This window comes from Cydia pomonella, chromosome 21 (assembly GCF_033807575.1).
Source record: "Cydia pomonella isolate Wapato2018A chromosome 21, ilCydPomo1, whole genome shotgun sequence".
In the NCBI taxonomy this organism is placed as follows: domain Eukaryota; kingdom Metazoa; phylum Arthropoda; class Insecta; order Lepidoptera; family Tortricidae; genus Cydia; species Cydia pomonella.
In genome coordinates, this window is record NC_084723.1 from 8,937,200 (window position 1) to 8,963,794 (window position 26,595).

At 34.0% G+C, this 26,595-nt stretch overlaps 1 protein-coding gene across 1 annotated transcript; it reads left to right on the top strand.

Moving 5' to 3' along the window:
- Positions 1–1,760: 1,760 nt before the first annotated feature.
- Positions 1,761–25,676, top strand: LOC133529837 (muscle segmentation homeobox-like). The gene is made up of 3 exons (XM_061867647.1): positions 1,761–4,287; positions 24,141–24,325; positions 24,795–25,676. Exons 1-3 carry the CDS (start codon positions 3,720–3,722, stop codon positions 25,050–25,052), a joined length of 1,011 nt encoding a protein of 336 aa, XP_061723631.1. The 5' UTR covers positions 1,761–3,719; the 3' UTR covers positions 25,053–25,676.
- Positions 25,677–26,595: the final 919 nt, after the last annotated feature.

Sequence of the window (26,595 nt, forward strand, 5' to 3'; positions counted from 1 at the left end):
TGTAACTGTAGTATGGAAACGGAAACATAGTAAGTAACGCCATCTGTTGGTTGCGGTGGCGAGATTCTGCAATTATCAATTTGTCAGTAGGTACCTACCTGGGGGCCAAGATGAGAGGCGTTGATAGAAATCGCCGATTGAAACTTAAGAGGATGTATCAGCAGAGCTAAGCTCCTTCTCAGATTTGAGATTTTTAGGTAAATATCTCCGTCGTGCTGACGGGAACGGCTTCTAAAATTAGTGCGATAAGGACAACTGCGGGTGTATATCATAGTTTCGGACACGTACTCTCGGAGTATCCTGCTGTCGAATGTTCGTTGATTGGACTGTCGCTGGATCGAATGTTCGCTGGGTCGAAAAGCGTAGAAATAATCAATTGTAGAATCGAATTTGAAGTTTCGATTGTCACCCCATAGAAGATCTCGGGTACGAATGTTCGTTGATTCGACTGTCGCTGGATCGAATGGTCGCTGGGTCGAAAAGCGTAGAAAAAATTTTTTTTCAGGGTACCTCCCGAACATGTGAAGAGGGGGTATTTTTTTTCAGTTAAACCCTAAGGTAAAAACCTTTTTTTTTAATCGGTCCAGTCATTCATTCATTCATTCAGTCATTTTGGAGTTCATTCGTTACAAAAAGAAAAAATCCTAAAATACAAATGTTTTCTCTTTAATATTAGTATAAATATAGCTTTGTTTTTTAATCTGAACATGACACTAAAAATCATTAGAAGTAAAAAAGGATGATAAAATAAAACTCTTGATTACTCAATCATTTATGCATAAATCGGCCACAAGTATTTCGACCCAGCGAACATTCCATCCAGCAACATTCGAATCAACGAACATTCGATACAAAACAAATCGAACCCATACAATTCTAGATTACGATTTTTCGATTATGCATAATTCGGCCACAAGTATTTCGACCCAGCGAACATTCGATCCAGCAACATTCGAATCAACGAACATTCGACAGCAGGATACTCCGAGAGTACGTGTCCGAAACTATGACAATTATACACCCACAACTGCAGCTCGGGCGAAAAATCCTGCGTAAAAATCCCAGAAACCGAGATTTCGTTCTCCACATTTTCCTCCTCCAAAACTTAACTAATCGTTACGAAATTTTGGGAACGGAATGAGAAAAAAATTATCTGTGTTTTTCCTTTTCGATTTTTGCGTTTATTATTGCCGATTCTGTATGCTAGGCGTCTGTTTACGGCGCATTTATTTGGCCGTTTTAGCGCTGTTTGAAGTAACCAAGTTCTTATAAAGACAAGAATATATAAAAAAAAAAACAAAACGTAACGACACTTAAAAAACTAATTCATTTAGCAAAATCCAGAGAGGAAAATGTCGAGAACATTTGTATGGAGAGAAATGACAACTAATGTATCCACTTAAATATTGTATGAAAATTGTCACGTGACTTTTCATAGCTTCTGTCAAATGGGGCCCACGTGCCTAGATACCTGCTGGAAAAGAAAATAAGAGAGGTCTTGTTTATTGACAAGCGATTCTTTTGCATTGAAAAGCTATTATAGGTGCTAAACCCCAATACATATGTAAACAGGCCCTAAAGCAAGTGTATTAATTGAGTTAATTAGAATAGATACCAAGTGTCTTTGAGAAAGTAGGAAACTTAATTTTAACTCACAGCAATGCGCAATTGACATTAACGGAGTAAAAAAAAACACGGTGTATAACTTCTTAGTGATACATCTCAATTATATTCGTACATATGCATGAGTATGTTTCAGCGAAATATCTTCATAAATATGTAATGATCTCTAATACTTCAATTAGTTTTGCAAACAAAGTAGACAGGTAGGTATGTTAATTACCTAATTGCTTAAATTAAATATACGTACGTAAGAAATAAAGTAAAAATATTCTTCTTACATGAATACCTGAGTTAGCACAAAAATGAACTAGATAACCACGAAAGAATAATTTTGGCAGCAACGGTTACGAATGTTAATAAATACCACATTAATTCCACGGCTTCCTCATTCATTTAATACAATAAACCTCCAGTCAATCCCCATATTCAATACTAAATATCCCATTAAGCACTCAACAATAAGCTTTATATCTTTAGAAATAAGGTACACGATGAGACGTTTCGCTAATAGAGTTCCACTATCGCTCATTTTTCTTCGCACCCCACGTAATTAACTATCTTCCCTTCGGAATACTAAAGACCTATTTAGTACCAAACCAACTATTCTCGAAAGAATAAGGAAGATGTGAGATATCGCAGGTGTAAAAGAGATAGGAGAGAGTAATAGATATCACCCCAAGTCTTCACGCTTGCTGTAAGGGCGATTATGGTTTTAAAAGAAAAAAGTCGTAAGTGAGGGTAGTTTGAGTATTGTTTGTGACGTTTTGTAGTTGGGTGGTGTCGGTACATCTTTCCCCTTATGTTATTCTTGGACGGCAGCCGCCTGTGAAGTGATAGGAAATGTTTATTTAACTAAACGATATTTACACTTTATTGGATATTTATGGTCATTTAACTGTCAAATGGATGCCGTTATTTATGGAGCTTTTTATGGGGAGATTTTTGGTTACTGAGCTTTTACTGAAGTAGGTACATTTTGATTAGGTTTTTGTTTGTATAAAAATAAGGTAACCATTTCGCTTATCCCAAAACATGACTTCGTATCGATTCATTTTAATTTACCCATTTTATTTTAATTCCTAATTTAAGAAACTAAGGGTATGAATTTATTTTGCAACAACAAATTAATAATGAAATCCACCAGTAGCACCTTAGAGGATTTAACAACGGCAGGAGACGCCTAGTCTGTAATTTTCTGTACAAAACAGTCTGCCGGTTTTTGCGGGTACAAATAGCCATGTCAGATAAACGTCAGTCCATACAATACATGTGGCCATTGGCCGAGGTTTTTGACAGAGGGGTAAGCTCTTAAATGCGACTCTAGTTGTTAAATCCTCCGAAAGTAGTGCCCTGAATGAAGTATCCGATACCCGGTGCCATTAGCCTATTACTTAGCGAATCAAAATCAATACTGTAAAACAATAAATTAATTCATAAACAAAAAAACAGTTTAAGTGACTCCAGACTTATTTTGACCCTGTCGATTAAATTTCGCAAAAATGCATAAGTAACAATTTTAGCGCAGTCAAAACACTAATAAAATAAAATCACAAAAAGCTCCTAATTATCGAAAGGATTCAAACAAATAAATCATATCGCAAATATTGTCAGCGGTACACAGTAAATCACCAGCCTAATTTGAAACGGATCCGTGCGCTGCGTCAAAATTCAGCTCTCGCGGCACTAATCTCATAAAGGGCTCCAGCACCGCTCAATAGGATTTAACAAGCGGCATTCACGACTCCTCATTATATTTTTATACTTTATACCTTTAGTGGCGGACATAAAGTGCGCGATCAAAACGCGCGAACCCCTACAAAAGGTAATTATGTTTTGATTCCTACAAAAAATCGAGTATCACAAAGGAGACTAACGAGATAAGAGCGTGCTAAATCGCTCCCCCTGCGGCCCGCGCGCGGATCAATTCTCGGCCGAACGGTCGATTGGCTGAGCGGGACGACTCCACGGGGGGCGGAGCTCTGCCCGGCCCGCCTCGAGGGCCTCCGCCGCTCCGGCCGCCAGTCCACCTCCGAGCGCCCGCATGCGTACACGACACGATCCCCCAGTGAACTGTGCTAAATGGAACTGAACGTTCAATGTTAAAGAAACAAAGCTACGAAGAAAAAGAAGTGAATATGGCGATAGAGAGTGTTTCGAGGTACCCCAGAAGCCCAGCGGAGGCTACAGAGCCGCCGAAGCCTTCGAGGATAAGCTTCAGCGTGGCTTCTATACTCGCCGACACGAAAGCTAACGAAGAGACTGCTGAAGTTCTGAGGCATCATAGGAGTATTCCGGAATCTCCTTTAAGACAATCGCCGTCGGCTCAGCCCGAGCTGCCGGGTGGAAAGTCATTGTCTCCGCGGCCTTCTTCGCAAACGCCTCCTTTGAACTTGAACGCCTCAGCGACGGTGACTTCTTCGGATGACGAATACGATGATGGTTCGATAGTTGACGTCGAAGATTTGAATTTGCGGAACGGTCAGAGCGAGGACGAGGAGCGGTCGAAGGAGGAGAGGTTAGGGCCGGTGCGGCCGACCCCGTTCAGCGCGCTGGCGGCGGCGGCAGCGGCGTACCACGGGCTAGGCGGCTGGCCCGGCGCGCCCTCCGTCGTGCCTTCCTTTGGACCTCTATTTCCTCCACACTTCAACGTTGGACACCTAACAGGTCAGTACTTAATTACAAATCTATTAGATTAAATTTTTAGGTCGTTAATTATTTGGTGTTTTCAGCTCACATTTTCTAAGTGAAAACTACAGTGCTAAGAAATCATAAGTACGAAGGCTTATGAACATAAGCTAGTGCGAAAATATAATCGCACAGTTTGTAGTTATTAATAGTTATTTAGCAGTAATTTTCTTAAATGATCACAAATTCATTATGCGCGATATAATCCGTTTAAAGACAATAATTATTATAATCATAGCAATTGATTCGTGCGGAATTCACGATCCTTATAATTCTGAAGCTTAGACATATAGTCACACAAATTAAAAATTATTTCAGTGTTGTAATGAAGCTTTATAAGTGATAAAACGTAATGAAAACTGTTGTCTAAACCATTATTCCTGTTTTTGAACAGCTAAACGCCATACATATTATTTCTTCTCAATATGTAGTACCTGTTTTCCATTTACATCTTTGTTAAGTTGATGTTTTGCAATAACCTTATTTTGAAAACGTTTTATTTGAACCCGCGATATCCGTCCTGTAAACTTAGAACCAACTTTAAATATATTTCTGCTAAGTTTTTTCTTATCTGATATATCCAAACGACAACAATTGGAGTCGTCTTGCCAAAATCACGATTTCATTTCTAATTAGCTTTCGGTTTCTCGAGTTTCTCTTAATTGTTCTGTTGGTTTTTGCATCTGTCAGTGATCATTAATTTACTGCGCGCCGCCTCTGCGCAGGTCATCAATCATCTGTCGAGTTTCTTGTATCGGTGTTTGTTTTAATGGTTCCTATTTGAATTATGTCTTTTGGAATACGTTGCGAATCTTGTTTCCGGGATTATTTTGCTGTGATCATTAGGTTTTAGTTTGTTTACTTTTGATTACATTAAATTATTATTCTAATTTTAGGTTGCTGATGCATTGTTAGTTATTTTGTCCATAAGCCTTGTTTAATAAGATTAATTATACGTTTTCAATTACCTATTTAATTAAATTATGGGCCAAAAAGCTGGTATTACAAGTGTTATTTCCTCAACCTTTGGCCTTTCCAATTTTGTTTATTATACATTTTACCGTAATTTAGCAATTACAATAACATTACTCACGTTTACTTAACCGCAAACAAAACCTTACATATTTGTACTATTCGTACACTCAGCTAATCAATATTAATATTTTATTTTACCTTGTTTTGGGAGCCTAGTGGGGCCTTTACGCTATTAATTAATTATAAAAACTGATCCAAGTTCATTTGTACTCGTTCCATCATAATACCTACTATAATTAATAACCGCTTGTATGAGAACAATAATTGTAATTAGTTGAATGATCTGTTAATTATATTGTTTTAATAAGGTGTACATATTACTTCGGTTAGATTAGGTAGGTACGTGCCTATTTATTTGTTATATTAATTACGATTATTATATCTAATTACAATTGTTAGTGTTATCACGTACTAATCGATACGCAAATTAATACTGCGTGTACCTATTAAACGATATAATTATATAAAAGTCATTAAGATTTTTGGATAAAATTGTTTTCAAAAAATATGGATGAGAAAAATTAGGATGCAAATATAAAAAAATAATATTTTGAAGCTGAGACAAGAACAATAAATTGTAATATAACGGCATCGAATAACTATCAATAAAATGTTCGTCCCCTATACCTGTCAAGACATGCAAGAAACAACACCACTTAATAAATTAACATTGATTTATTTAATTGATAGCATTATAGAATCAATTAGCAACTGCATTGTGTAACAAATTCATAAAAACTTAGTGTCACGTTCAAAGCGTCATCAGGGTAAATAATAAAAGTAAGTGCACGTGATAAAGTCCCGTTAAAAAGCGTAAATAAATGAGCGAAGATTACACGATTTAATCAATATGAATTTATGAATGCTATTACCTACTATATAATAAAACATCATTCGGATTTGAAGACATCAAATCACGAATGTAGGTAAGAAAACATTTGACATAACATGACAATCATTTGAATATATCGGATTTGAAAGCATCAAATGCCTGAAAGTTAGACAAACCCAAACAAATCCGCGAGAATCCTTACAAACTGGTTGCCGATTGCCGAAGCCGACTTGAGCCGTGCATAAACAACGGGTCGCGAAAACAATATCCCATTCAAGATGGCGGCCCAACATGGCCGCCGGCGCATAATTGGCCGAAAACGGGAAAGTTGGTGAGACGAGGAGAAATGTTTTGGATAAATATTAAAATCTTTGTATCCGATTATAAATAAAAATGTCTGGAGTTTGATGTCTAGGTAACTCAAATAGTAGATCACATAAGAAAGCGACATCGCTATTACAAATCACGCTCAGAATATGTGGAAGGTATGAGATTAGGCAAACATTTTATGCCAAAGTTTATTTGAATAATCGAATAGGATACCTATATCTAGATACGTTTAAAAAGTAACAGGAATTTAGAAATAAGATTTAAACGTGGTTGCCATTGTTGAGGTTAAACAAATTTGAATAATAGCAAATTCAAGACAGACCTACTTAATAACTAAGCTATTTACGTGATTTATGTTAATGTAATTTAGCTTTTAAGTCTTCCTTTTATTGGACTGATGATTAGTCACTTGCAATGTTTGATAAATTAATACTGAATGTCACGTTTATTAAATTATAGTCAAGTAAAGTATTTAGTAATATATTTTCCCGGAAATGACATTCATTTCATTATCAAATCAGAAACAAAGAACAGGTATTGAGATTTGAAATAATAAAAAGTGCTACGTTCCCTTATGACGATATTTTTAGAAATACCCTTTAACACAATACAAATCCTCTTTATTGCACAACCTCAAAGTAACATTTTCAGAAAGACATACATAATACATGAAGATAGAGGTGACAACAGGCGGTCTTATCGCTAAAGAGCGATCTGTACCAGACAATTTTAAGGTCACAACTTAATTTAATTGAATAATATACTAAGGGAGTATGTTGATCTCATATTATCCGTCCATCTCTCTTCCATCATCTGTAACTACACACGATACAATTAGGAATACAACTACATATTTGTTTTGCAAACTGAATATTTTGACAACTAAAAAGACACTTGATCACTTGGTACTAACACCGGTAGGCAGCACCTCTGTGTGTGTCTTAACGCTAAATAACACACATTAAAAAGAGTCACTTTGTATAAAAATGTGTGTATTAAATATATAAAATTAATTCCACTAAATGATATCAAAATTAAGCTAGGTGAACTGCAGTAAGTAATAAAATGTAAAAAGTAAATTAGCATAATGCCTAGATTGTCAACAGTAGCGTGGCGCATTTGCGTGCGGAGCCGCCATTAGGCCGCACGGTACCCGATTAGCTGCCAGTACATGGTTATTCAATTACTACACTAATCGTTATTCGCTATTTGTGCTTATGGGACTTTGCCAACGGACTGTCGAAAAATTGTTGAAGTTGGAATTCATTAGTCCAATTTTCAGATGTTTTAGCGTTCTCTTTTTACTATTTTTTTTTATTGCGAGTTTCTGCAAAATTTTAATAAAGATATTTCTTCAAAAGTGGCTAATACTTTCCTCCAGGTTATTAAATTGCAACACTAATTGTTATTCTCTCTCTCTCTCTCTCTCTCTCTCTTGAAATGTCTTAAGAACGTGATTCTGCAGAAAATAGCAAAGAAATTTTGTAATATTTCAAAGTTACCAAAATCTTAATTAATCTTTCTTAATCTTGCTCGCCTTCTATTTTATTCAAACGAGGTTTTTTGTTTTCATAAACACAATAAAGTCTTATATTATTATTATGATAACCCAAAAATATTTTTATTATTTATAAAAACATTTTGCAATTTAAGCCAATAAAAACTTTAACTGACAATTAAATCTGACTATGCACTGTTACCTACAAAAACTTAAACTTAAATCTAATCTAAACTCTAAAACCAAACATAACTTCTCAAAAATTTGAGAAATACGTAGGTATATACATAGAGTCAGACCAAGAAAAGCCAAACTTCTATGAAATTATGACGTCTAAATAAGCGTAAGGCCACACTGGTGCGTCGCGATGCGTTGTGACGCGTTGATTCATCGCAAGCGTCGTCCCAGCGTCAACGCTGTGTCGTTTTACATATATTTTTTATGACATGCCACCTTGATGTGTTGCGACGACGCGACGCAAACGCAACGCAACGAACCAGTGTGGCCTCCCTCAAACACTTGCTTTGCGTGTGCTATCAAAATCGTTGCAAACTTGTCTTGGCCTGACTTTAATTATTTTAAAGTAGAAATAATCAAGTGAAAGGGAGTAGGTACAAGAGCGTAATTGCTACACAATTCCTAGAAAGCATTGATATCGCTATAAAAATCATTCGTGCCAAATAGCCATTGTCGATATTTGCTGATTACGCAGTTGCTCGCTACATTACCTTTTCAATTCTCCACTCATTCGTTTTGCAAATTATTCTGAGGTTATCAAAGCTATTATATCTCATTATATTTATTCAAAATTAGCATTTCTACATACATGCTACGCTTTATTATAATATAATACTTCTACATACCCACGCAAGGTATGTTTCTGATTGTGGGCGTACCTACTATTGATCTCATCTTTTTCTACAACTTCCTACTTTTCTAAAATTTACTTATCACACATATTTTCAGTCGGTCATCTGTCATCATTAACTTCTGTCTTACTTTTAATAGTAATTATTAAGATTTCTGTATGAATTGAACGCAGACTGAATTCCTTGCCATTTCGTAATGCTCTGCTTACAAAGGACGATAGGTTAACAGTTAATCTCATTTCAATCACGTATCGCAAACACCCTGCGAAACCAAACCACAGCCTTCACAATGCTACTATTGTATATCCTTAGCCATTCAAGCCAGTCAAAACCAAGCAAATGCATTTAAAACTTAATACAACGATAGTAGAGCACAAACTGCAATGTAGTAGTTCTGCAGTTACGTCACTATTCCTTTCTTGATATGGACACGATAGACCTTAACAATTGACTAAAGCTTAATTCAATTTTAAACTGAGCTCAGTTGCAATAGAGTTGAAATTACAATGAGTAATACCTTGCAGTTACGACTGTTCGATTTTAGAGGTGGTTAAGGTATAGGTGCGTTAATACGACCATTATCCGTACTTTCCTATTTGTTTACGATCCGACATAATGGTCTATTACGATTGTTGAATTACTAAACATAAAGTCACATTGCGTGAACATGGATTGATTAACAAAATAATTACTTAGCTATTGAGTTGTTAGATCTATAAATTATTATGATGATCAATACATTTATTGACCGTGATGTTTTCCTCTTCCATTATTTAAACGAGTATTAATTCATTTTGAAGTATACATTCATTTTCATTAAAAAAAAATCCTTTTATAATCTATTTACGAGTCAGATCTGATAAAACATCATTAAAAATAGGTAATCACTTTTGTTACCCTTTCAAACATATTAATTGCACACATTTTATCACTTGAATTTTTATTTTTACATTTTACTTATTTGCTAGCATATGCTTTTCTCAGAACTAAAGAAATAAGTTTTCGAAGGCAACTGCGACCTTAAATAGCCTTAACATTTAATTGCATTAGCAACCGATGCTTTAGCCGCTGTCATTCGAGTAGTATAAGTTTTTTTAAACATATTACGTGTAAGTAACGATCGTTTTCACCCTTGTTTGATGGTTTGTATAAAACTAAGTATTTTACAGGTAAATATTATTGTATTTATATGATATTTATCACCTACAGGAATACATAATTAGCCTTAGCGTGCACTTCAATAACAATAAACAATTTAATTTCACACTTATTGATCCTATGGGATCATATGCGGATATATTGCACTATGTTGATTAGGAAAGATATCGCTTTACGATTCTTATCGAGCCTATACGACCTGAGCTCAATAATGGTCGTTTAACTTACATGATAATTGAAATTTCGATTTTACGACGTTATTAAAAAACAATAGGAAATTGCCGCATAACCAATCGATGTTTTTATTAACCAATCAACTCATAGGAAATATGCTTGAAGACCTATAACAAATGGTAAAACGTGAAGCTTTGAAAACGTACTTAATCAAATAATATAATATGTATAAAGAGCTGATATGAAAACATCTACAGAGCATACAAAACAACAGCGAGCACTTAAAACAATTAACAAGTCTTAACGATCGATACCTTGTTTGCTCATATATGTCAAACACTTGTTAAGCACATTCAATAAGAATGGAAAGTTTATTGATTATTTTAAAGTGCTGTAGTCCATTTTAATATTCACAATTTGTAGCTATAGTATGTTATAACAATTGGATAGCATAATGCATTCTAACGCGATCCATAAGTAATGCAAATTTAAAGATAAATACGTCCATATTTGTCTATCAGAATAACTGAAAAGGCTTATCAGCCAAGTCGAGTCGTTAGCGCGCTGTAACCGGAGCTCCCTATTATTAAGATGGCAAAAACGCAAATACCTACTTTACTACGCTTAATTTAAGTTATATTTTCCTTTGTATGGTATTCAAAGGTCTTTTTTCGCCCGATACTCGCACGATTGCCTCTCCTAATTGGCTGGCCATGTGTTTTAATTCATTTTGCCATAGTTTAACAAGTATTTTATCGACGCGTGGCTCCGCCTGGCGGTGTAACGAAGCGGCTAATCGATTCCTATGCGTGTGAGTCGACTGAACTCGATCGCGAATAAATTGTTCAATTATTCAATTTTTGAATTATTTTCCTTGTATGGTCAAGCTTTTTAGGGCAGATGGCTCAGGAATTGAACCTTTCAGTTAACGTCATCGATTTTGAATGCAGCATATCTTCGTGTTTGTCTTACTGAAACTACAAACAAAACCGCATTATGGGAGGTCTTGGAGATTATCATTCAAATATCAATCTTGATACCAACTGTATATGATTTATTTTCGTCCGTTCGTGCTGCAAACAAGATAAGTCCAGTAGCGTGGTCTTACCAGCTAGCGCCACCTCTCGAACGTTGACAGAACTAATAAATCTTCAGATAACATCAGAGACGAAGATTATACGGCACTGTGTTCCCATCACACCAGCCGTGCTTCCTGCTTTAGCAAATTAGTAAAACACTGCAACACATTTGCAAAATCAACCCTGTTTAGTAAACAATACGTGTCATTGTTCTTTGTTTGTTGAATAAGATAAAAGTGGTCTGAAAACACTGAATATATTTTTAGTAGTTCGCAGAACTGTACGCTATAGTTAAACGGGTCGACACAGAACTAAGCATTAACGTTTAAGAGGCAGTTAAACTTAAACTGCGGTTACGGTTCAAGTTAATATATTGTCAAAGGATTAGCTAAATAGAGCTTGTAATATTGTTTGAAACTTACAGCCGGTTCAATACCAATACCCATTCCATTAAAAAGAAACAATAAGACGAGTAAAAGCAAAGATGATAGTGTTGGATTTCTACTTGCTATTCAATAATACCTAAGTAAAAATAAGAATATAAAGCAAATGCGTAGGGTCGTTATAGTTAAGTATCGTAGTAGCACTATAGTAAAAAAATCTATTGTACCTCTAAAGTAAGTGACTTAGGTAATTGATTAATTTTACAAGGGCACAAAAGTCGTCTAAAATATACGAACTTCAAATGTGACCCCAAGCCATTGACCAATTAGAATCGGCCATTAAACGCGCAACAAACCCCGCTCCTTTTCGGCAAACGTCGCATTCTTTCACGAAAACAAGCTCCCTTAATTGGTCAATTTGCACAGACCAAAACACGATCGGTAGCTTTTGAAAATCGAATACCCAATAAACACACACCTGTAAACTACAGGTCCGAGAACTGAGCCTAGCGGTACTCCAGGCCTGTTTGTAAAATAGACAACGTGACTACAGTGGCAGACAGCACTGTCCAAAAAAATAAACAAATTAGTTGTTCAATGCGTAGCCTTATGCTTCATTAATACCTTGTACATATTTTATTTATGCATTTAAGATTTTTGATGTTATAACCGATCTCCGATTATATACCGTCTTCTGATATACATTTAGGTAAATATCATTATTTGTATTATTTAGAGATGTGTTCCATTATTTTCTTTCCAAATAATTTACGTCACTATCAAAATAATATTTGTTCAATATGTCTGACTTCCTTTAAACATAATTTTACAAATACCTAAAAATCGTAGGTCACAACAAAGTCGTGTATGATAAAACCGGTACTGGGCTATAATAATCGAATCATTTTAAAATTACAACCGTCGTACGTAACGACTTTAGAATTGAATTAATCAATTAGCGGCATAGGGTTGTCAGCAGCGTTACTAATGGCTATTATTAGATGATTAACACAATTGCGGTTAAGGAAAAAACAGGCGATAAGTATTATTAGTTTAATAAGTACCTAACTGAATGAAAAAATCATTTAGAGCAATTACAGTATAGAAATAAATTAAGAGGAAATATTAAGCGTAACAATAACAAAAAAAAAAAAATTAGAATATTTTAGATATTTTCCAAATTGTACAAGAACTATAATGTTAGTACAGTTACATCAAATCATGTACGTAGCTACATAAAATATATATATTTTTAACTTAATTTCCTAAATTAAGAGAATTCCTAAAAACGAAGCAGTAACTTTAATTTGCCGATTCCATCTCAAAAATGTGGAGCCGTTAGTACTTATTTTATCAAATTAGTCGTCGTCTCGGAATCGAGTTTTTACGAATTTTAATATTATCGAGTCATCTGCTGCGATAAAGTGGCATCTTTATGAGCCGGGTTAGCGGCCATTAAACGAAAGCTTGCTACTGTTTTAATGTTGAAGATCGAGTGATACGGCAAAGTATAAAATGTATAATTTTAAACTAATATAAGCGAGTAATTTTTACGTATTATGTAAATGTTTTAAAATAATTGTAGCTTTAGGGCATTATTAATCCGAATTAACTCTTTTACGAAAACGTGAGCTTATTTAGTTTTATGATTTGCCATAAAACTTTACAACTCAAGTCTTCCAGCTTAAAGTAAACCTTTTGTACAAAATTAGGAGCGATTAGCGATAACCCCGAATTATTACAATAAATTACAGATAATGCATTTTAATATCGACCTGTGTTATTTATATCCACCTGAGCTAATTAAAATAATCAAGCGAAGCGAATTAGATAATTTGTCATATAACCGCTCACGACATTAGTCGCCACAAAATCGAAATGCCTTATGTCAATTGAGATTCTAATCAACTTCATATCTTTTGGTAAACGCATTGTTTGGACATAAATTATGACATTTAGCCTTCTTGGAACTATGGAACATTTAAATATTAAGAAATCGGGAACAATAAATTTGCAAAATAGCTTTGTGGTGCCGATGTAGATAAATCAAACGGGAACAACAGTGTTTTAGACGGTTTCGAAATTGGTTTTAAGGCTGAATATTTGTTAATAGAGAACTTCAAGCAAATTATGCATTTGTATGTGGGGTGTAAGGGAACATTGGGACTGAAGAAGGAAACCTCTTGTTAAAATCTTAATAATAGTTAGATCCCTTTTGCTTCCTTACTTATTTTGAAAGTTTTTTTCTATAGGTGACGTTGTGGATTTTAGCAAAACTTACGATACCTTAAAATCTTAAGTTATCTTAAAATGTAGCAATGTAAGACGTACCATAGGCTAACTAATTCATTCATCTCCGGTAATAAATAACACAGCACCTAAGCACGGGCCGACGGTTCGACTGTGCTCTGTGTCTCGACGAGGTGGGCCGGCGTCCCGCTGGGCTGTCTGCTAGGCCCTAACATGTTCATTTATTAATATCGAGAGATGGCTACGGTAGAGGCGGCAAAATAAATGTTTGAGAGTATTATGTGACATTATCAATGTGAATGAGCTGTATTAATGAATTCCGCTGAAAAGTCGTTACATATTTTAAGTAACTTGAGTGTGTATGTTTCGAATAATTCGTATTATTATGGCATTTCTTGTAAAAATATTGTAATTTTCCCTATAAAGCAAACCGTTACACAGTATTTCAGTGATATGCAAAAGTATAGAAGGTTACTTAGGTGTTAAATAAATAACAAAGAGCATTGGTAAAATATCTAGTTACATATATTATGACTTGTAATTTATTCAACAATTTTACTCAAAGTTAAATAAATTGCAAGTCAAAACAGGTTAAAAGGTTAAAAATCATACAACTTATTCAACATTTTGACATTTAGTCATTATTAACCATTTCGCAATGACAAATCACTCGTTCAATGAGCTTTGAGAGCAAGTACTTATTTATCTTTCATGGTTAATGATTGTAGGTTCTTGAAACTTTTTAACGCTAACTAATTAATTATGTTTTAGTTAAAGTACAGCGTATATTCTAGATAATGCTATTTTTAAATAATTACTAATATCGTTAAATTTTCGCAAGCCATAACATAATTAAACAAAGTGCAATGATTACATTATCATTAATTATAATTAGTACAAATAAAATATACTCGCTAATAATGTCTAAAGACTCCTAAGGCTGCGCACACACGAGCGCGTGGGCGTTACAAGCGTACGTAGCTTCAAGCGGGCCGCTAAGTGGCGTATTACCGACCCTATTTACCATTTCTACCTTAAATACTCAATTAAGTTCAGCACTGAGTAATTTACTGCGATTTCGTCTAGAATTTATTAGGTAACATTTCAAAATGATTTGTGAATTTAAAATGCTGTGAATTTAGAATGTTAAATAACGCCTACACTAACGTTTAACCTAATTATATGCGGCCGTTATTTCTCAACTGTTAAAAAAAATTATAACACATTTGTAAATTACTAAGCTGTCAATAAAGACTTAATTATGTCACCAAGGCAATAATTGTGCACAACGCTTTATTAATTAACTCGTAAAACACGTATTTATTAAATTCAATAACCGTTTTTATTCCTTTATTAATTGGTCGTTATGATAATTAAGTTGTTATGGTGGTGTTATTAATTTTCATTCCCACTAATCATATTTTATGACGATAACAATTTTATCAGTCCTAAATTGAACTTTGTAAAATATTACTTACAAATAAGATTGCCACGTAGTTTGTTTAAAGTAATTTGACGTAATTGACCTTTTTGACATAAAACATAACCTAGGTACGAGTATAACAAATAGCCTTCATTTATTTAGAAACTAAATTCTGCTTTTTTTGGCTATAAAGTACTATACTACTATAGGTAAATTAAGTACATAAATATTACCTACGACATACGGAATATGACACTACCTATATTGTAGTAAAGGATAAGCACACAATACCCTTATGTTTCTATTTAATATTATGCCATTATTACATTTAAAAAATACCTGTAACATACACATGTAATATTATTGGTTGAATGTAAAATTATGTCCTAGTCCGGAAACAATCATTTAGTCGATCATTCATTAAGGAACATCTTAGAACCGTAATTGTCTGCCAACACACACACAGCATACCCGAAGTACCGTCAGTAAGTCACACACATTGCATACCCGAAGTACCGTCAGCAAGTCACGTTCCTAATTATAGAAGCATTCCCAATCAATTACTGCTTGAGCGGAGAACAAGACGAGCGTCAGCAAAAACGACAATCGTTAATGAAATATTGTCCGCAGAAGCGATTGGTTGCAAGTGCAACGAATGTCAAATATGCGTTTGACGAAAAGGTTCGAAGTTGGTTACATTGTTAGGTTTATTTTGATTTATTGGCTGTAAATATCTTGCTAACATAGCATGGATACACAATTATCATGCAAATGTAGGATTGTGAATCCAAAAAAAAACTGGGTTTGTTTTCGCTCTAGTTAGCGCAAAAACGCCTATTGCCTATTGATTTAAAAAATTAGAGCATTTTTTATGTAATATTATCTTTCCTTTTATGCAGCATTTCTGTGTTTATCTGATAAATATTGATAATAAACAATCAGTCATACACGTCAGTCATATATTTAGTGGGTTTCGAGCTTGCCTGAAGCCGATGGTCCTGGGTTCGAATCCCGGTAAGGGCATTTATTTGTGTGATAAGCACAGATATGTGTTCCTGGGTCATGGGTGTTTTCTATGTATTTAAGTATTTGTATATTACATATATCGTTGTCTGAGTACCCATAACACAAGCCTTCTTGAGCTTACTGTGGCACTTAGTTAATCTGTGTAAGAATGTCCTATAGTATTTATTTATTTATACATTAATCATAATACGTATAAGAACATTTCAGTTAATAATGTCAAATATTTATGAGAGTCTAGAAAATAATTTGACTTTCTTCTTCTACTTCTTTCCTGCCATTCTCCTCCTTCTTCTTCCTCGCGTTGTCCCGACATTTTGCCACGGCTCATGGGAGCCTGGGGTCCGCTTGACAACTAATCCCAGGATCCAGACTTCTTTCCTGCCATTAAATTTAAAAAAAATATCCACAATACACACGCACATATTTTATTTTGTATAAAGTCACATTACCTTTTTTAGACCACTGTTAATATGTATACACTGATAAAAATTAATATGTAAGATAATAAGATGTATAATCTTTTGTTGACATAAAACACTTAAAACCTATATTTATACATAGCTAGGAGCTTCCGTTTTATCTGTCGACTATTAATACAGCTAAAAGTCAAAGTACTAATATTCCATTAAACATGTCATTTGTTCCCTAGCTGGAAATAAACAACTTAGTCGCTGCTCGAAATAGATTCTGGAGCCATAGAATCTGCGTTTATAGTTACAGTTAAATATTAACTCGTGTTAGTTAAGATGAAAAACGATTCCAGAATTTAACAAGTAAATTCTTATAATGGAATTTGAGTACTTCTTAAAATTTTATGGTGATTGAAATTTTTGAACCCTTTTTATGCAGAGGATTGTGTTAACAATATTGTTTGTAATTTAGATAAAGACTTTAAGATCGTCAATATTAATTAACACCAGAGAAAGGTTATTATTGTTCTTTTTTGGCAGAATCTGGAATCATGCATTATGTTACTAATGATCAGCTGCGTAAATCAACTTGACAACAAATTCACATGCATAATAGAAGAAAAAAAACTTGATTCTAGATAAAGGAACTATCAAAGAACCTAATCAGATCTAATCATTCTGAAAAGCAGGAAATCTACGCCTATTCACGCTTCCTGTACTTTTGTCGCTCATCCTATGGCCTCCAATGTGCACAAAAGGAGCATATGTTAGTCTGAAATCCACGTGCCTTAAGTCCTTCTAATGTACAGCTAAAACAGATGAATGTCAGATCTCCTGATGAATGGATCCTACTGGCTTGGTATACGATGTAATAATCTACGAACCAGTTAAAATTGTGGTCTCTGATTATGAAGAGTTGTCTTATATCTTTAGGTCTTATTACTTGGTTATTTGAATCAAACGCTCGCTTAAAGCTAATACATACAATAACTTTGATCGTTAGATAAATGCGTAGGCGCACACTAAATAGCTGAAAAACGCTTTGTGCAACTTTATTTATGGCGACGAGGAATTTCTGATATTTTGTTTTGGTTTTTAAAGTGGTTAGAAGATCAAAAGTCGATTAACTACCGTGCGCTGTAAAATTTATGAACATATCTGGCATCCTGATTTTGGAAAGAAATGCGTTTACATTTTTGAACTATTTTTGATGATGTTGATAAAAATTAAGAACGATTAAAAAAAATAAGTGCTTATTATTAAAATTAGAATCAATAAAGTCAAGAAGAAAAATGTACCTTAGTTAAAGATGTCAAAGACGAGTTTAATATAAACATAAATACTGCTGCTGTCAACGATTTGTTATATAGGTAAAGTAATAAACTTTATTACTTACATGTATACGTCAAATTGTTTGTAAATCGACCTAGAATGTATCGTACTTGCATTTCTGCATAAGCCACAATAGATTACCATACCAACTCAAAATAATTGTTAAAAATTCCGAACCTCCCGGAATGTTCCCCGGTTGTACGGACAGCAAAAACGTCGCCCGTACAGCGAGCATTTAAAATATTGGAATGAATGACATACCACGCCTCGCACGATTAATGGGGTACCGTCCACAAAAAGCAAGCTGCCTCATTAATATATCAACTGTCTTTGAGAATATGGATTATTTTTGAAAATTGAAAGTGATTCAGGGATTATAAATGGGTTAACCAGATGCGTAATTGTTTTGAGGTTTTAACATGTTATTAATCAATAATACATTGTCTGAAGTAGGTAGAAGGGGCCTATTGTTAGAATTAAGTTATAATCTTTCGTTTTAAATATTCTTATCTTTTCCTTGATTTGAGTTCTTCTGTTGATTGCATTGCGAATAGAACTTGTAACATTTAAGTGCAATTTTACTAGGCAAAGTAGAAAGAGCTCTTACGTAGAATTTGGACATAGTTATTTTTTTTAATGATGCAAGATTATTACTTTAGTGTATGCACTTAGCACTGTTTAGAATGAACCTACATTCGGAACAGGTCTTAACCTACGCATAATAGTTTTAACTATTTTATTGTTACACCTGTAGTTCAAACAAATCTCATTTATCTCTAGTAAAATACAGTTACACAAATACTTAAACAAGAATAAATACCCAAAGATCATACTAACCAATCTCATTAGTTGATCACTTAAGCCCCAAAAAGTACGCGATCAAGTCATAATAATGAAGGGATACAAAAGATCTCATATTTCTCTCCTCGCTCACAACACGCGTAACTCAACGGCACATCTGTAGCCGATATCTCTAGACAATTAACATCGGAACGAAAGCAGACAGTCCCATTTATGTATTTTTAAATGGGATAATTTAACAGCAGACGAAAAGGAAGCGCGCACACTCGCGATTGATGCTAATTTCAAAAATCGTTGACAAACAAATTGCTATTTACTGCAAATTATTAGCTGACATCCAAGTATTATCATAATCTCCTGAAGCCCAGATGCAGTTGTTTTGTTGTTGAATATGGAACAGTTTTTAATAAAAAAAAGTTTAGAATAGATTGTGAAATATATTTCAAGGAAGGGTCTGGAAGAAAATTAAGTAAGATGACCAAGTCCTAAAACTACAAAAGCCTTCCTGAAAAATTACAAAAGTAGTAATTACGGAAGAAAAAAAATGCATTATGAATTATAAAACATCTACATATACTCTTAAAGTTTGTTTAAACAGCTTAAGTAAAGTAGCAATTTAATATCCAAAGTTCCTTTATCTAAATATCCTTTTTTACATCTTGTCAACCATTAAAAGCGTCTTAAAAAACGCATATCTCAAACGCGCGTTTGCGGCGGCGCTTGCCCTATTTCCGTCTCGCGCTCTCTTTGACGTCCGCTAAACACGACATTAATACCGTTTTTTTTGCCTGTCACATAATTTACCTTTTATTTTTTCTCCCATTAGCTATTAAGCGGGTGTATACCGTTTGACACTGGGATTAATACGTTGGCACAACAAGCGCCGCGGATATATTTCAAACGCTTTTAAGTAGCTTTAACATCATCATTATCACAATTGGTATTATATTTTCATCACACCAACTGGTAAAGGCTATCTTGATTGTTCAAAAACTGATGAGAAAGTTGCATTGGTGCAAATTTCGAGTTGTTTCCTTATGTTGCCTGGTAGAATTGACTTTTAAATGATGATTTTGGATGCTGAATATTTAATGACGTTCATTTGGATTTGATTTGAATTGATTTTGTTTGATATCTATCTAACAGTTATACTACAATTTTTCAACGGGTTGATATAGTGAAAAATATTGTGTTTCACTCGGAGGCAAAATTTGTTTAACCCTCGACGCTTTGAAACTCTCGCAACGCTCATGAATCCACGTTTTGAACCACTCGCTACTATCGTGGTTCAATTTTGGAATCTATTGCTTGCTCGGGTATCAATTTTGGCACGAGCGGTTAAACAACAACTTTGCCCCATTGTAAAACAAATAACTATTTTCAATAAAAAGTTCAACACGTCTCAGTCACATGTAAGTTAACGTCTGTTTTCACTTCGTTTTAGTATAATTCGTCGAATTATGAATCTTATTCATGATTTTGTGACTTATTGAAATAATCTTAGTATTTTTGAATAACTTTCCTTCATTGATTATTAATATAATTATTTCTTAGTTCAAGTTTTTTGGCCGTATTTAGTACATTTCCATTCTAAATATAATTTTCTTTATCTTATCCTCCTTTAGGGCAACTAAAATTTTAAACAATTACTGTAAATGTGTAGTTAACAATACCTACTTTCTTGACACGTGTTAATCTGATCAGAGTTTAATAAAAGTTTCATTGGCAGACAATTGAAGTAAATTGTTAATTAACTGCGTTTATAATTTAATCATTTTAATTGACATAATATTCATAACATTATTTTAAGTACTTTTGGTTTTAAAATATCGTTTAGTGATTACTTTGATTTCTTAACGGCATACTTTTACTAACAGGTTTGGAATTCAATTTATTAATTCATTACAAAATTACAGAGACATCATTATTTACTAATTTAAATGTAATTTACTACTTTCATTTGCCTTGTTTGTGGTTTATGTTGATTTTGTGACGAATTTAAAATTACCAATTTCTTTAGAGTCAGAGACACTTTGGAATTTGAGTTACTAAGCATATTTTAGGTAACTTAGTAAGGGTAGACCTCGGCGGACTTTCTCTGATCAAATCGGGGGAATCCTGAGGAAAGGTCAAGAGCACCCTAAACCGACGAGCGTGTATGAGGAATGTTATGAAAGTGAATGAAGGTATGTCAGGATCGTAGCAAGTGGAAATCCGTGGTCTCTGTCTACCCCTCAAAGAAATAGGCGTGATCATATGTATGTATGTGTGTTTAGGTAATTTATATGACATTGAAATCAATTCATTATCAAAGTTAGCTTTTGCTCACCAAAAACGTATATTATTATATTAAAAAACAAAAACGTAATAAGATAAGTTGGACAGTTGGAAGACTACACTGATCGATCAAATGGAAAAAAAGAACAATCAGGTCAAAACACACACAAAAGGCATAATAAAGGGGGACAAAACAAAGGATTAAAGAACGTTAATGAATAGAATGAAGCGACAATGTACCTTGAGATCACAGAACTTGCTTGCAATAGTTTTCAGAACAAATTTGTGATTTCTGCTCGCCTCTTTGACTAACTGGCATACAGGTTAAGGAGTATTGTTATTAAAAACAATTTGTTTTCAATCAGACCTCCAAGTAACTTAACTCTTTCGCATGTTTTTTCAATCTCCCGCAAAATTGCATTGGGTTGGTTATTGAAGCCATTCAATTTGCTGCCATAATCTTTCAGACTAAAGGTACCTTAATGTCGATAGTTGACAAGGTTCATTTCTAAAGAAATCTGTATGAAAAAAGAGTCTTATTGACAATCGGCAATAAGTGACATTTTGATTGAAAACGATAAGTTTGGTACATAAAACCGTAATTTGAATCGATTGCACTCAGCCACATGATTGGCTCCGATTGGAGGTTTACGCCCTATATAATTCAACAATAAATTATACAAAACAATAAGAATACCACGCAAAATTTGACGCGTCAAATGCGAACTCTAATAAACAACAAAATAAATTCTTGGCTAATCCATCTTGCTTATATCAGCAAGAAGGAAAACCAACGGGACAAACTGTGCTTGTGACTAACTTGCAAAACAGTCATTTTCATAGTTCGGAATTTTAAGAAATTCTTTCATTCAAATTCACTGGAGGAAACCCAGCAAGATGCATAATATGTTTAACTAAAACTTCTAAATCGTAAACGTGTTCTAGTTACCTACATCTCACGTGGGCGTTATTTAACTTTTCTAACCAAATAAGGCAATAAAGTCTTCAATATGCTTACAAATCCGCATATTTTGCAAGATATAATCAGTTTGGCCTTCTGCGATATCAGTTCTGCTGGATTTATTGAGACGGGTGAACATTCCGCGGGTAACTCTGGTCAGGAGTGAATTGTTTTAACTATAATATATCGGAGTAATGTAGCATCTGCTCTGCGGTAGACAGATGCGACATTTACCTAAGTGCTTTTCTTTTATTTTTATTAAAAATATTTACAATTCGATATTATGTAGCGTGGTGCTTTTATAGTTTTTAAGTGGAACGGGCTAGAGATTCGTTACTCTTTTGTTTCTTACAACTTCAGAGATGAACTCATAGAAGTTTTATTTTCGTAAATGATATGAGATATAATAATTTTATAACGTTTTTTAGACCACAACCTGAAGTTGTGAAGAACTAATCATCTTTGTATTGAATATTATATTAGAAAAATTGTTCAGTAATTCGGTCTGCAAGCAATAAACTTGAAAAAGTTATATTTATCCTGTTGACAATTAGACCCATATATCATAATTATTGTATTTTTTGTATCCTATCACACTACAGCGTGATGAACAACACGTTTGTAATGAAACTCGGATCATTATTTACATATAAATTCAATATGTCAATGATTGTACAGGATGTTTATTCATAAACTTAGTGCCTTTCGACGGATTGAGATGCGCGAATCATTCAAATTGCCCAATTACCTGACTATCAAGCAATTCTCTACTTAAAATTCTCAATTCTCTCTTAGTAGTTAGTAAGTCTCTTATAAGTTATATTTTTAGCCGACCTACCAACGTTCTTGTCAAGCAATTATCTGCCTTATATTCATGCTATAAGGTCGTTGTAATATGTACATTTTAATTTAAATGTGCGCGTGATTCAATCTTTGACAGTTTGCCATTTTGACAGCATCCATTGGCCACTTCAATGTGCTGTAATTGATGTCAATGATTGATTTCCCAATTTCATCACAATGGCGAATTGAAAAGTTATAACTGTAATAATAGTGATAATAATGATGCCGGTTTCAATATACTGATTATTGACCCGAAGAAATGACATTATTAGGCATTTGGTAATTTTAAAAATCGTGATAGATCAATATGAATCTTTTTGAATCATTGCATTACATTTGTAGGGCAATAAATAAAAATTATAGGACATTATTACACAAATTGACTAAGTCGCATGTAAGCTCAATAATTTCAACACATTTACATGCTTGAAACTGTTAGTTTCACTTAAACCTATACTACATAATTAAAATGATATTAAATAATTATGCAATAAAATAATTATTTGCGTCATCGTCATTATCAAGGTTATCTAGAGAAGATTGGTTATTAGCGCTTCTAGGTTTAAGTGTAGGTATTACCTATTTTAATAAAGAATATTTAATAACATTGATTTCAAGTGATTATTGGCGTTGTCCCATTAGTTACTACATTTAATTCAAGGGCCATTTTTGGATTTATTTAAGTTCTATTTTAGATTTAATTTAGTCATATTTTAGTTTTTGTTTACTTATAGTTTTTATTATTAATTCTTATAATTATTTTATATATCAATTGTATTTCTTTGTAAACATGTCTTAATTCTAATTATAAATAATAAAGTGGATTTAAATTTTTAGAATTTGGATGGTAAACATTAATTGGCACTATTTTAACTTCTCTTTAATACCATTTAAGTTAAAATTAAATTATTTACTTTGTCCATAACTTAAAGTTATCATTTATTTATCAAACAGAATTAAAAGACAGTTAAATAATATATTCCTCTAAGTCGGTCCCAGACTGAAGGTGGTGTATCCGATTTCCAAGTGTTCTTATAATAAGAAAAATATAGCTAGCAACTCTCCATTTCTCCCTATCGATTGTTCTGTGGAAAGCGTTTCTCAGTGTGATACAGTATTGCATTGTATAACAATTTTCTCTCTTGTTGCAGACGCCAACGGCGGCCCTCCAAAGCTGAAATGCAACCTGCGCAAGCACAAGCCGAACCGCAAGCCTCGGACACCCTTCACAGCGCAGCAGCTTAGAGCGCTCGAGAGCAAGTTCGTCGAGAAACAGTACCTTAGCATTGCTGAGCGCGCCGAATTCTCGTCCAGCTTAGGATTATCTGAAACCCAGGTAAATATCATTTCGAAAACATCGCTTACTCAATTACTCATCGAAAAACTGCATAAAAATTCAACTTGCGCATACGCATGCCACGGACAAACGTAACAGCTTCCAGCGTTGGAGAGCAAATTCGTCGAAAAACAGTACCTTAGCATCGCTGGGCGCGTTAAGTTTTCTTCCAGCTCAGAGTTATCTTAAACTTAAGTAAAATGTAGAAATCTTTAGGTAGGTATCATCTTTGCCAACTCATTGAAAAACAGTGTATGACAATCTACACATCTGAAGACATTTTTCAAAAGTTGTCGACGCCGTTTTAAACCGTCCGATTGCATCATAATTTGGTACCGTCGAAGTAGTTCGTAGAGGCTACGACAGATACCATGATAATGTTCTCAACGTTAGTTATTCCTTTAAATAAACTGTTTAAACAACACGAAAGACAATTGCACAAGTATTAACGAAAACCCCTTTTTTACAGGTAAAAATCTGGTTTCAAAATCGCCGAGCGAAAGCGAAGCGAGTGCAAGAAGCAGAGATCGAGAAACTAAAAATGGCGCAGTTCTCTCGTCACCCCCACCACTTGTATCCCCACCCGCTGCAGCAGTACTTCCACCCACATCCCCTGATGGGGGGCCGACCTTTGCCCCCGATGGGCATGCCGCCCCACCTAGGGATGGTTCAGAGCCCCGTGTCAGGGGGATCGCCATCGCCTAGTACGCAAACTGGTCCGCAATAACATGATAACAATGTGGGTCTGACGAGTAAAATGAAGAATATAAAAAATAACTAAAACCAGTACAGATAGTGCTACAGTATTTGATCAAATCGAATGGTACTTTTTAGGGCAATAGCTCACAAGTGATTTCATATTCGTATTTAATTTCTTTATCAATTATGTAAGATACGAGTATCTAAAATCTTGTCTTGGAAAAATAATGTCATAATATTTGACTGAAGAAAAATAATTAAATAAATAGACGTCTGATGTGAATTCAAATTGAAATGTAAGGACTTTTTTATCTGACAATAGTCGAGTGATTATGTAAATTATTCTGTAAATATGTAGTTAAGTTAGATTAAATAGCACCATATTAAGGATTGTATTAATTTAATGTATTTACGTTGTGTAGATTCGTTATTACCAAATATTTTAGTTTATTCGATTTATTATGTTTAAAAAACTCTTTCTAAGGCAATTTTTTTCGATCCTTTTTATATTTGAGGATGATATATGCCCTGAGAGTTGGAATACAGCTAAAGAAATATTGTAAAATATTTTTGTACATAAACATAAATGATAATTGTACATTATTATTTCTACTTCAGTAGTTAAATATATATCTATTTCTTTCACAATGAATGATTTTGTTTGATTTTATTTCCTTTATAAATTATGATGATAATAAATGGTGATGCATAAATCATAAAAGATAACCTAAGTTTTATGACTTTTAAGTGACTGTTAATTACTTAACACAAAATATAAGTTTAACCACAAGGGAAAAGTTAGCAAACTAAATATAAAAAAAAAAAAACAGAAATATATTTCAACACTGTACCGACTTATCATTTTGACTTGTCAAGTATGATAACTTCTGGGCGGTCCAATATTTTGACCTCCAAAAAAGTAAATATTTAAAAGAGTTCAGGGGTTATAATATAATGGTGCGATATCGGCGCAGTTTAACTTCGTAAGTATTTAAAGAAATTCGCCGCTAATTATTTTAAAACATTAGTAGTAGATTGTCAACCAAGGGATTAAAGGCACCCATTCCTGTCGATGTAGTGAGAGCGCCAATAGTCCGAGACTGAAATGTTGCCTTTCACCCGAGTTAAGCACTATACTTTTCATTTCGAATACGAGGAAAGTAAAATACATACGGTATAAACTTCAGTATTTCTTGATTAAAAAATTTAGGTAATAACATCGTTATTTATGGAATGAGGAGTTTATTATCAAATTGGAAATTCAACAACCAATCCATTTAAAACCAAAAAAATAAAAAACGTACTTAGAAAGTAACAGTACTCTGGAGCAGAATCGTTTCATTTTCTGCACAGTTTTAGAACAACAACCACCCAATTTCAGAGCATGAGAAATGAAAAATTATTTGTGATAAAGTATTATTTTTGACGACCGGTTTGGCCTAGTGGGTAGTGACCCTGCCTATGAAGCTGATGGTCCCGGGTTCAAATCCTGGTAAGGGCATGTATTCGTGTGATGAGCATGGATATTTGTTCCTGAGTCATGGGTGTTTTCTATGTATTTAAGTATTTAT

Excerpts from the sequence above, each read along its gene's own strand:
- LOC133529837 (XM_061867647.1), top strand. The coding sequence starts at position 3,720 with ATGTTAAAGAAACAAAGCTACGAAGAAAAAGAAGTGAATATGGCGATA. Across the intron at positions 4,288-24,140 it reads CAACGTTGGACACCTAACAG|ACGCCAACGGCGGCCCTCCA; the intron begins GTCAGTACTTAA and ends CTCTTGTTGCAG. Across the intron at positions 24,326-24,794 it reads TAGGATTATCTGAAACCCAG|GTAAAAATCTGGTTTCAAAA; the intron begins GTAAATATCATT and ends CCTTTTTTACAG.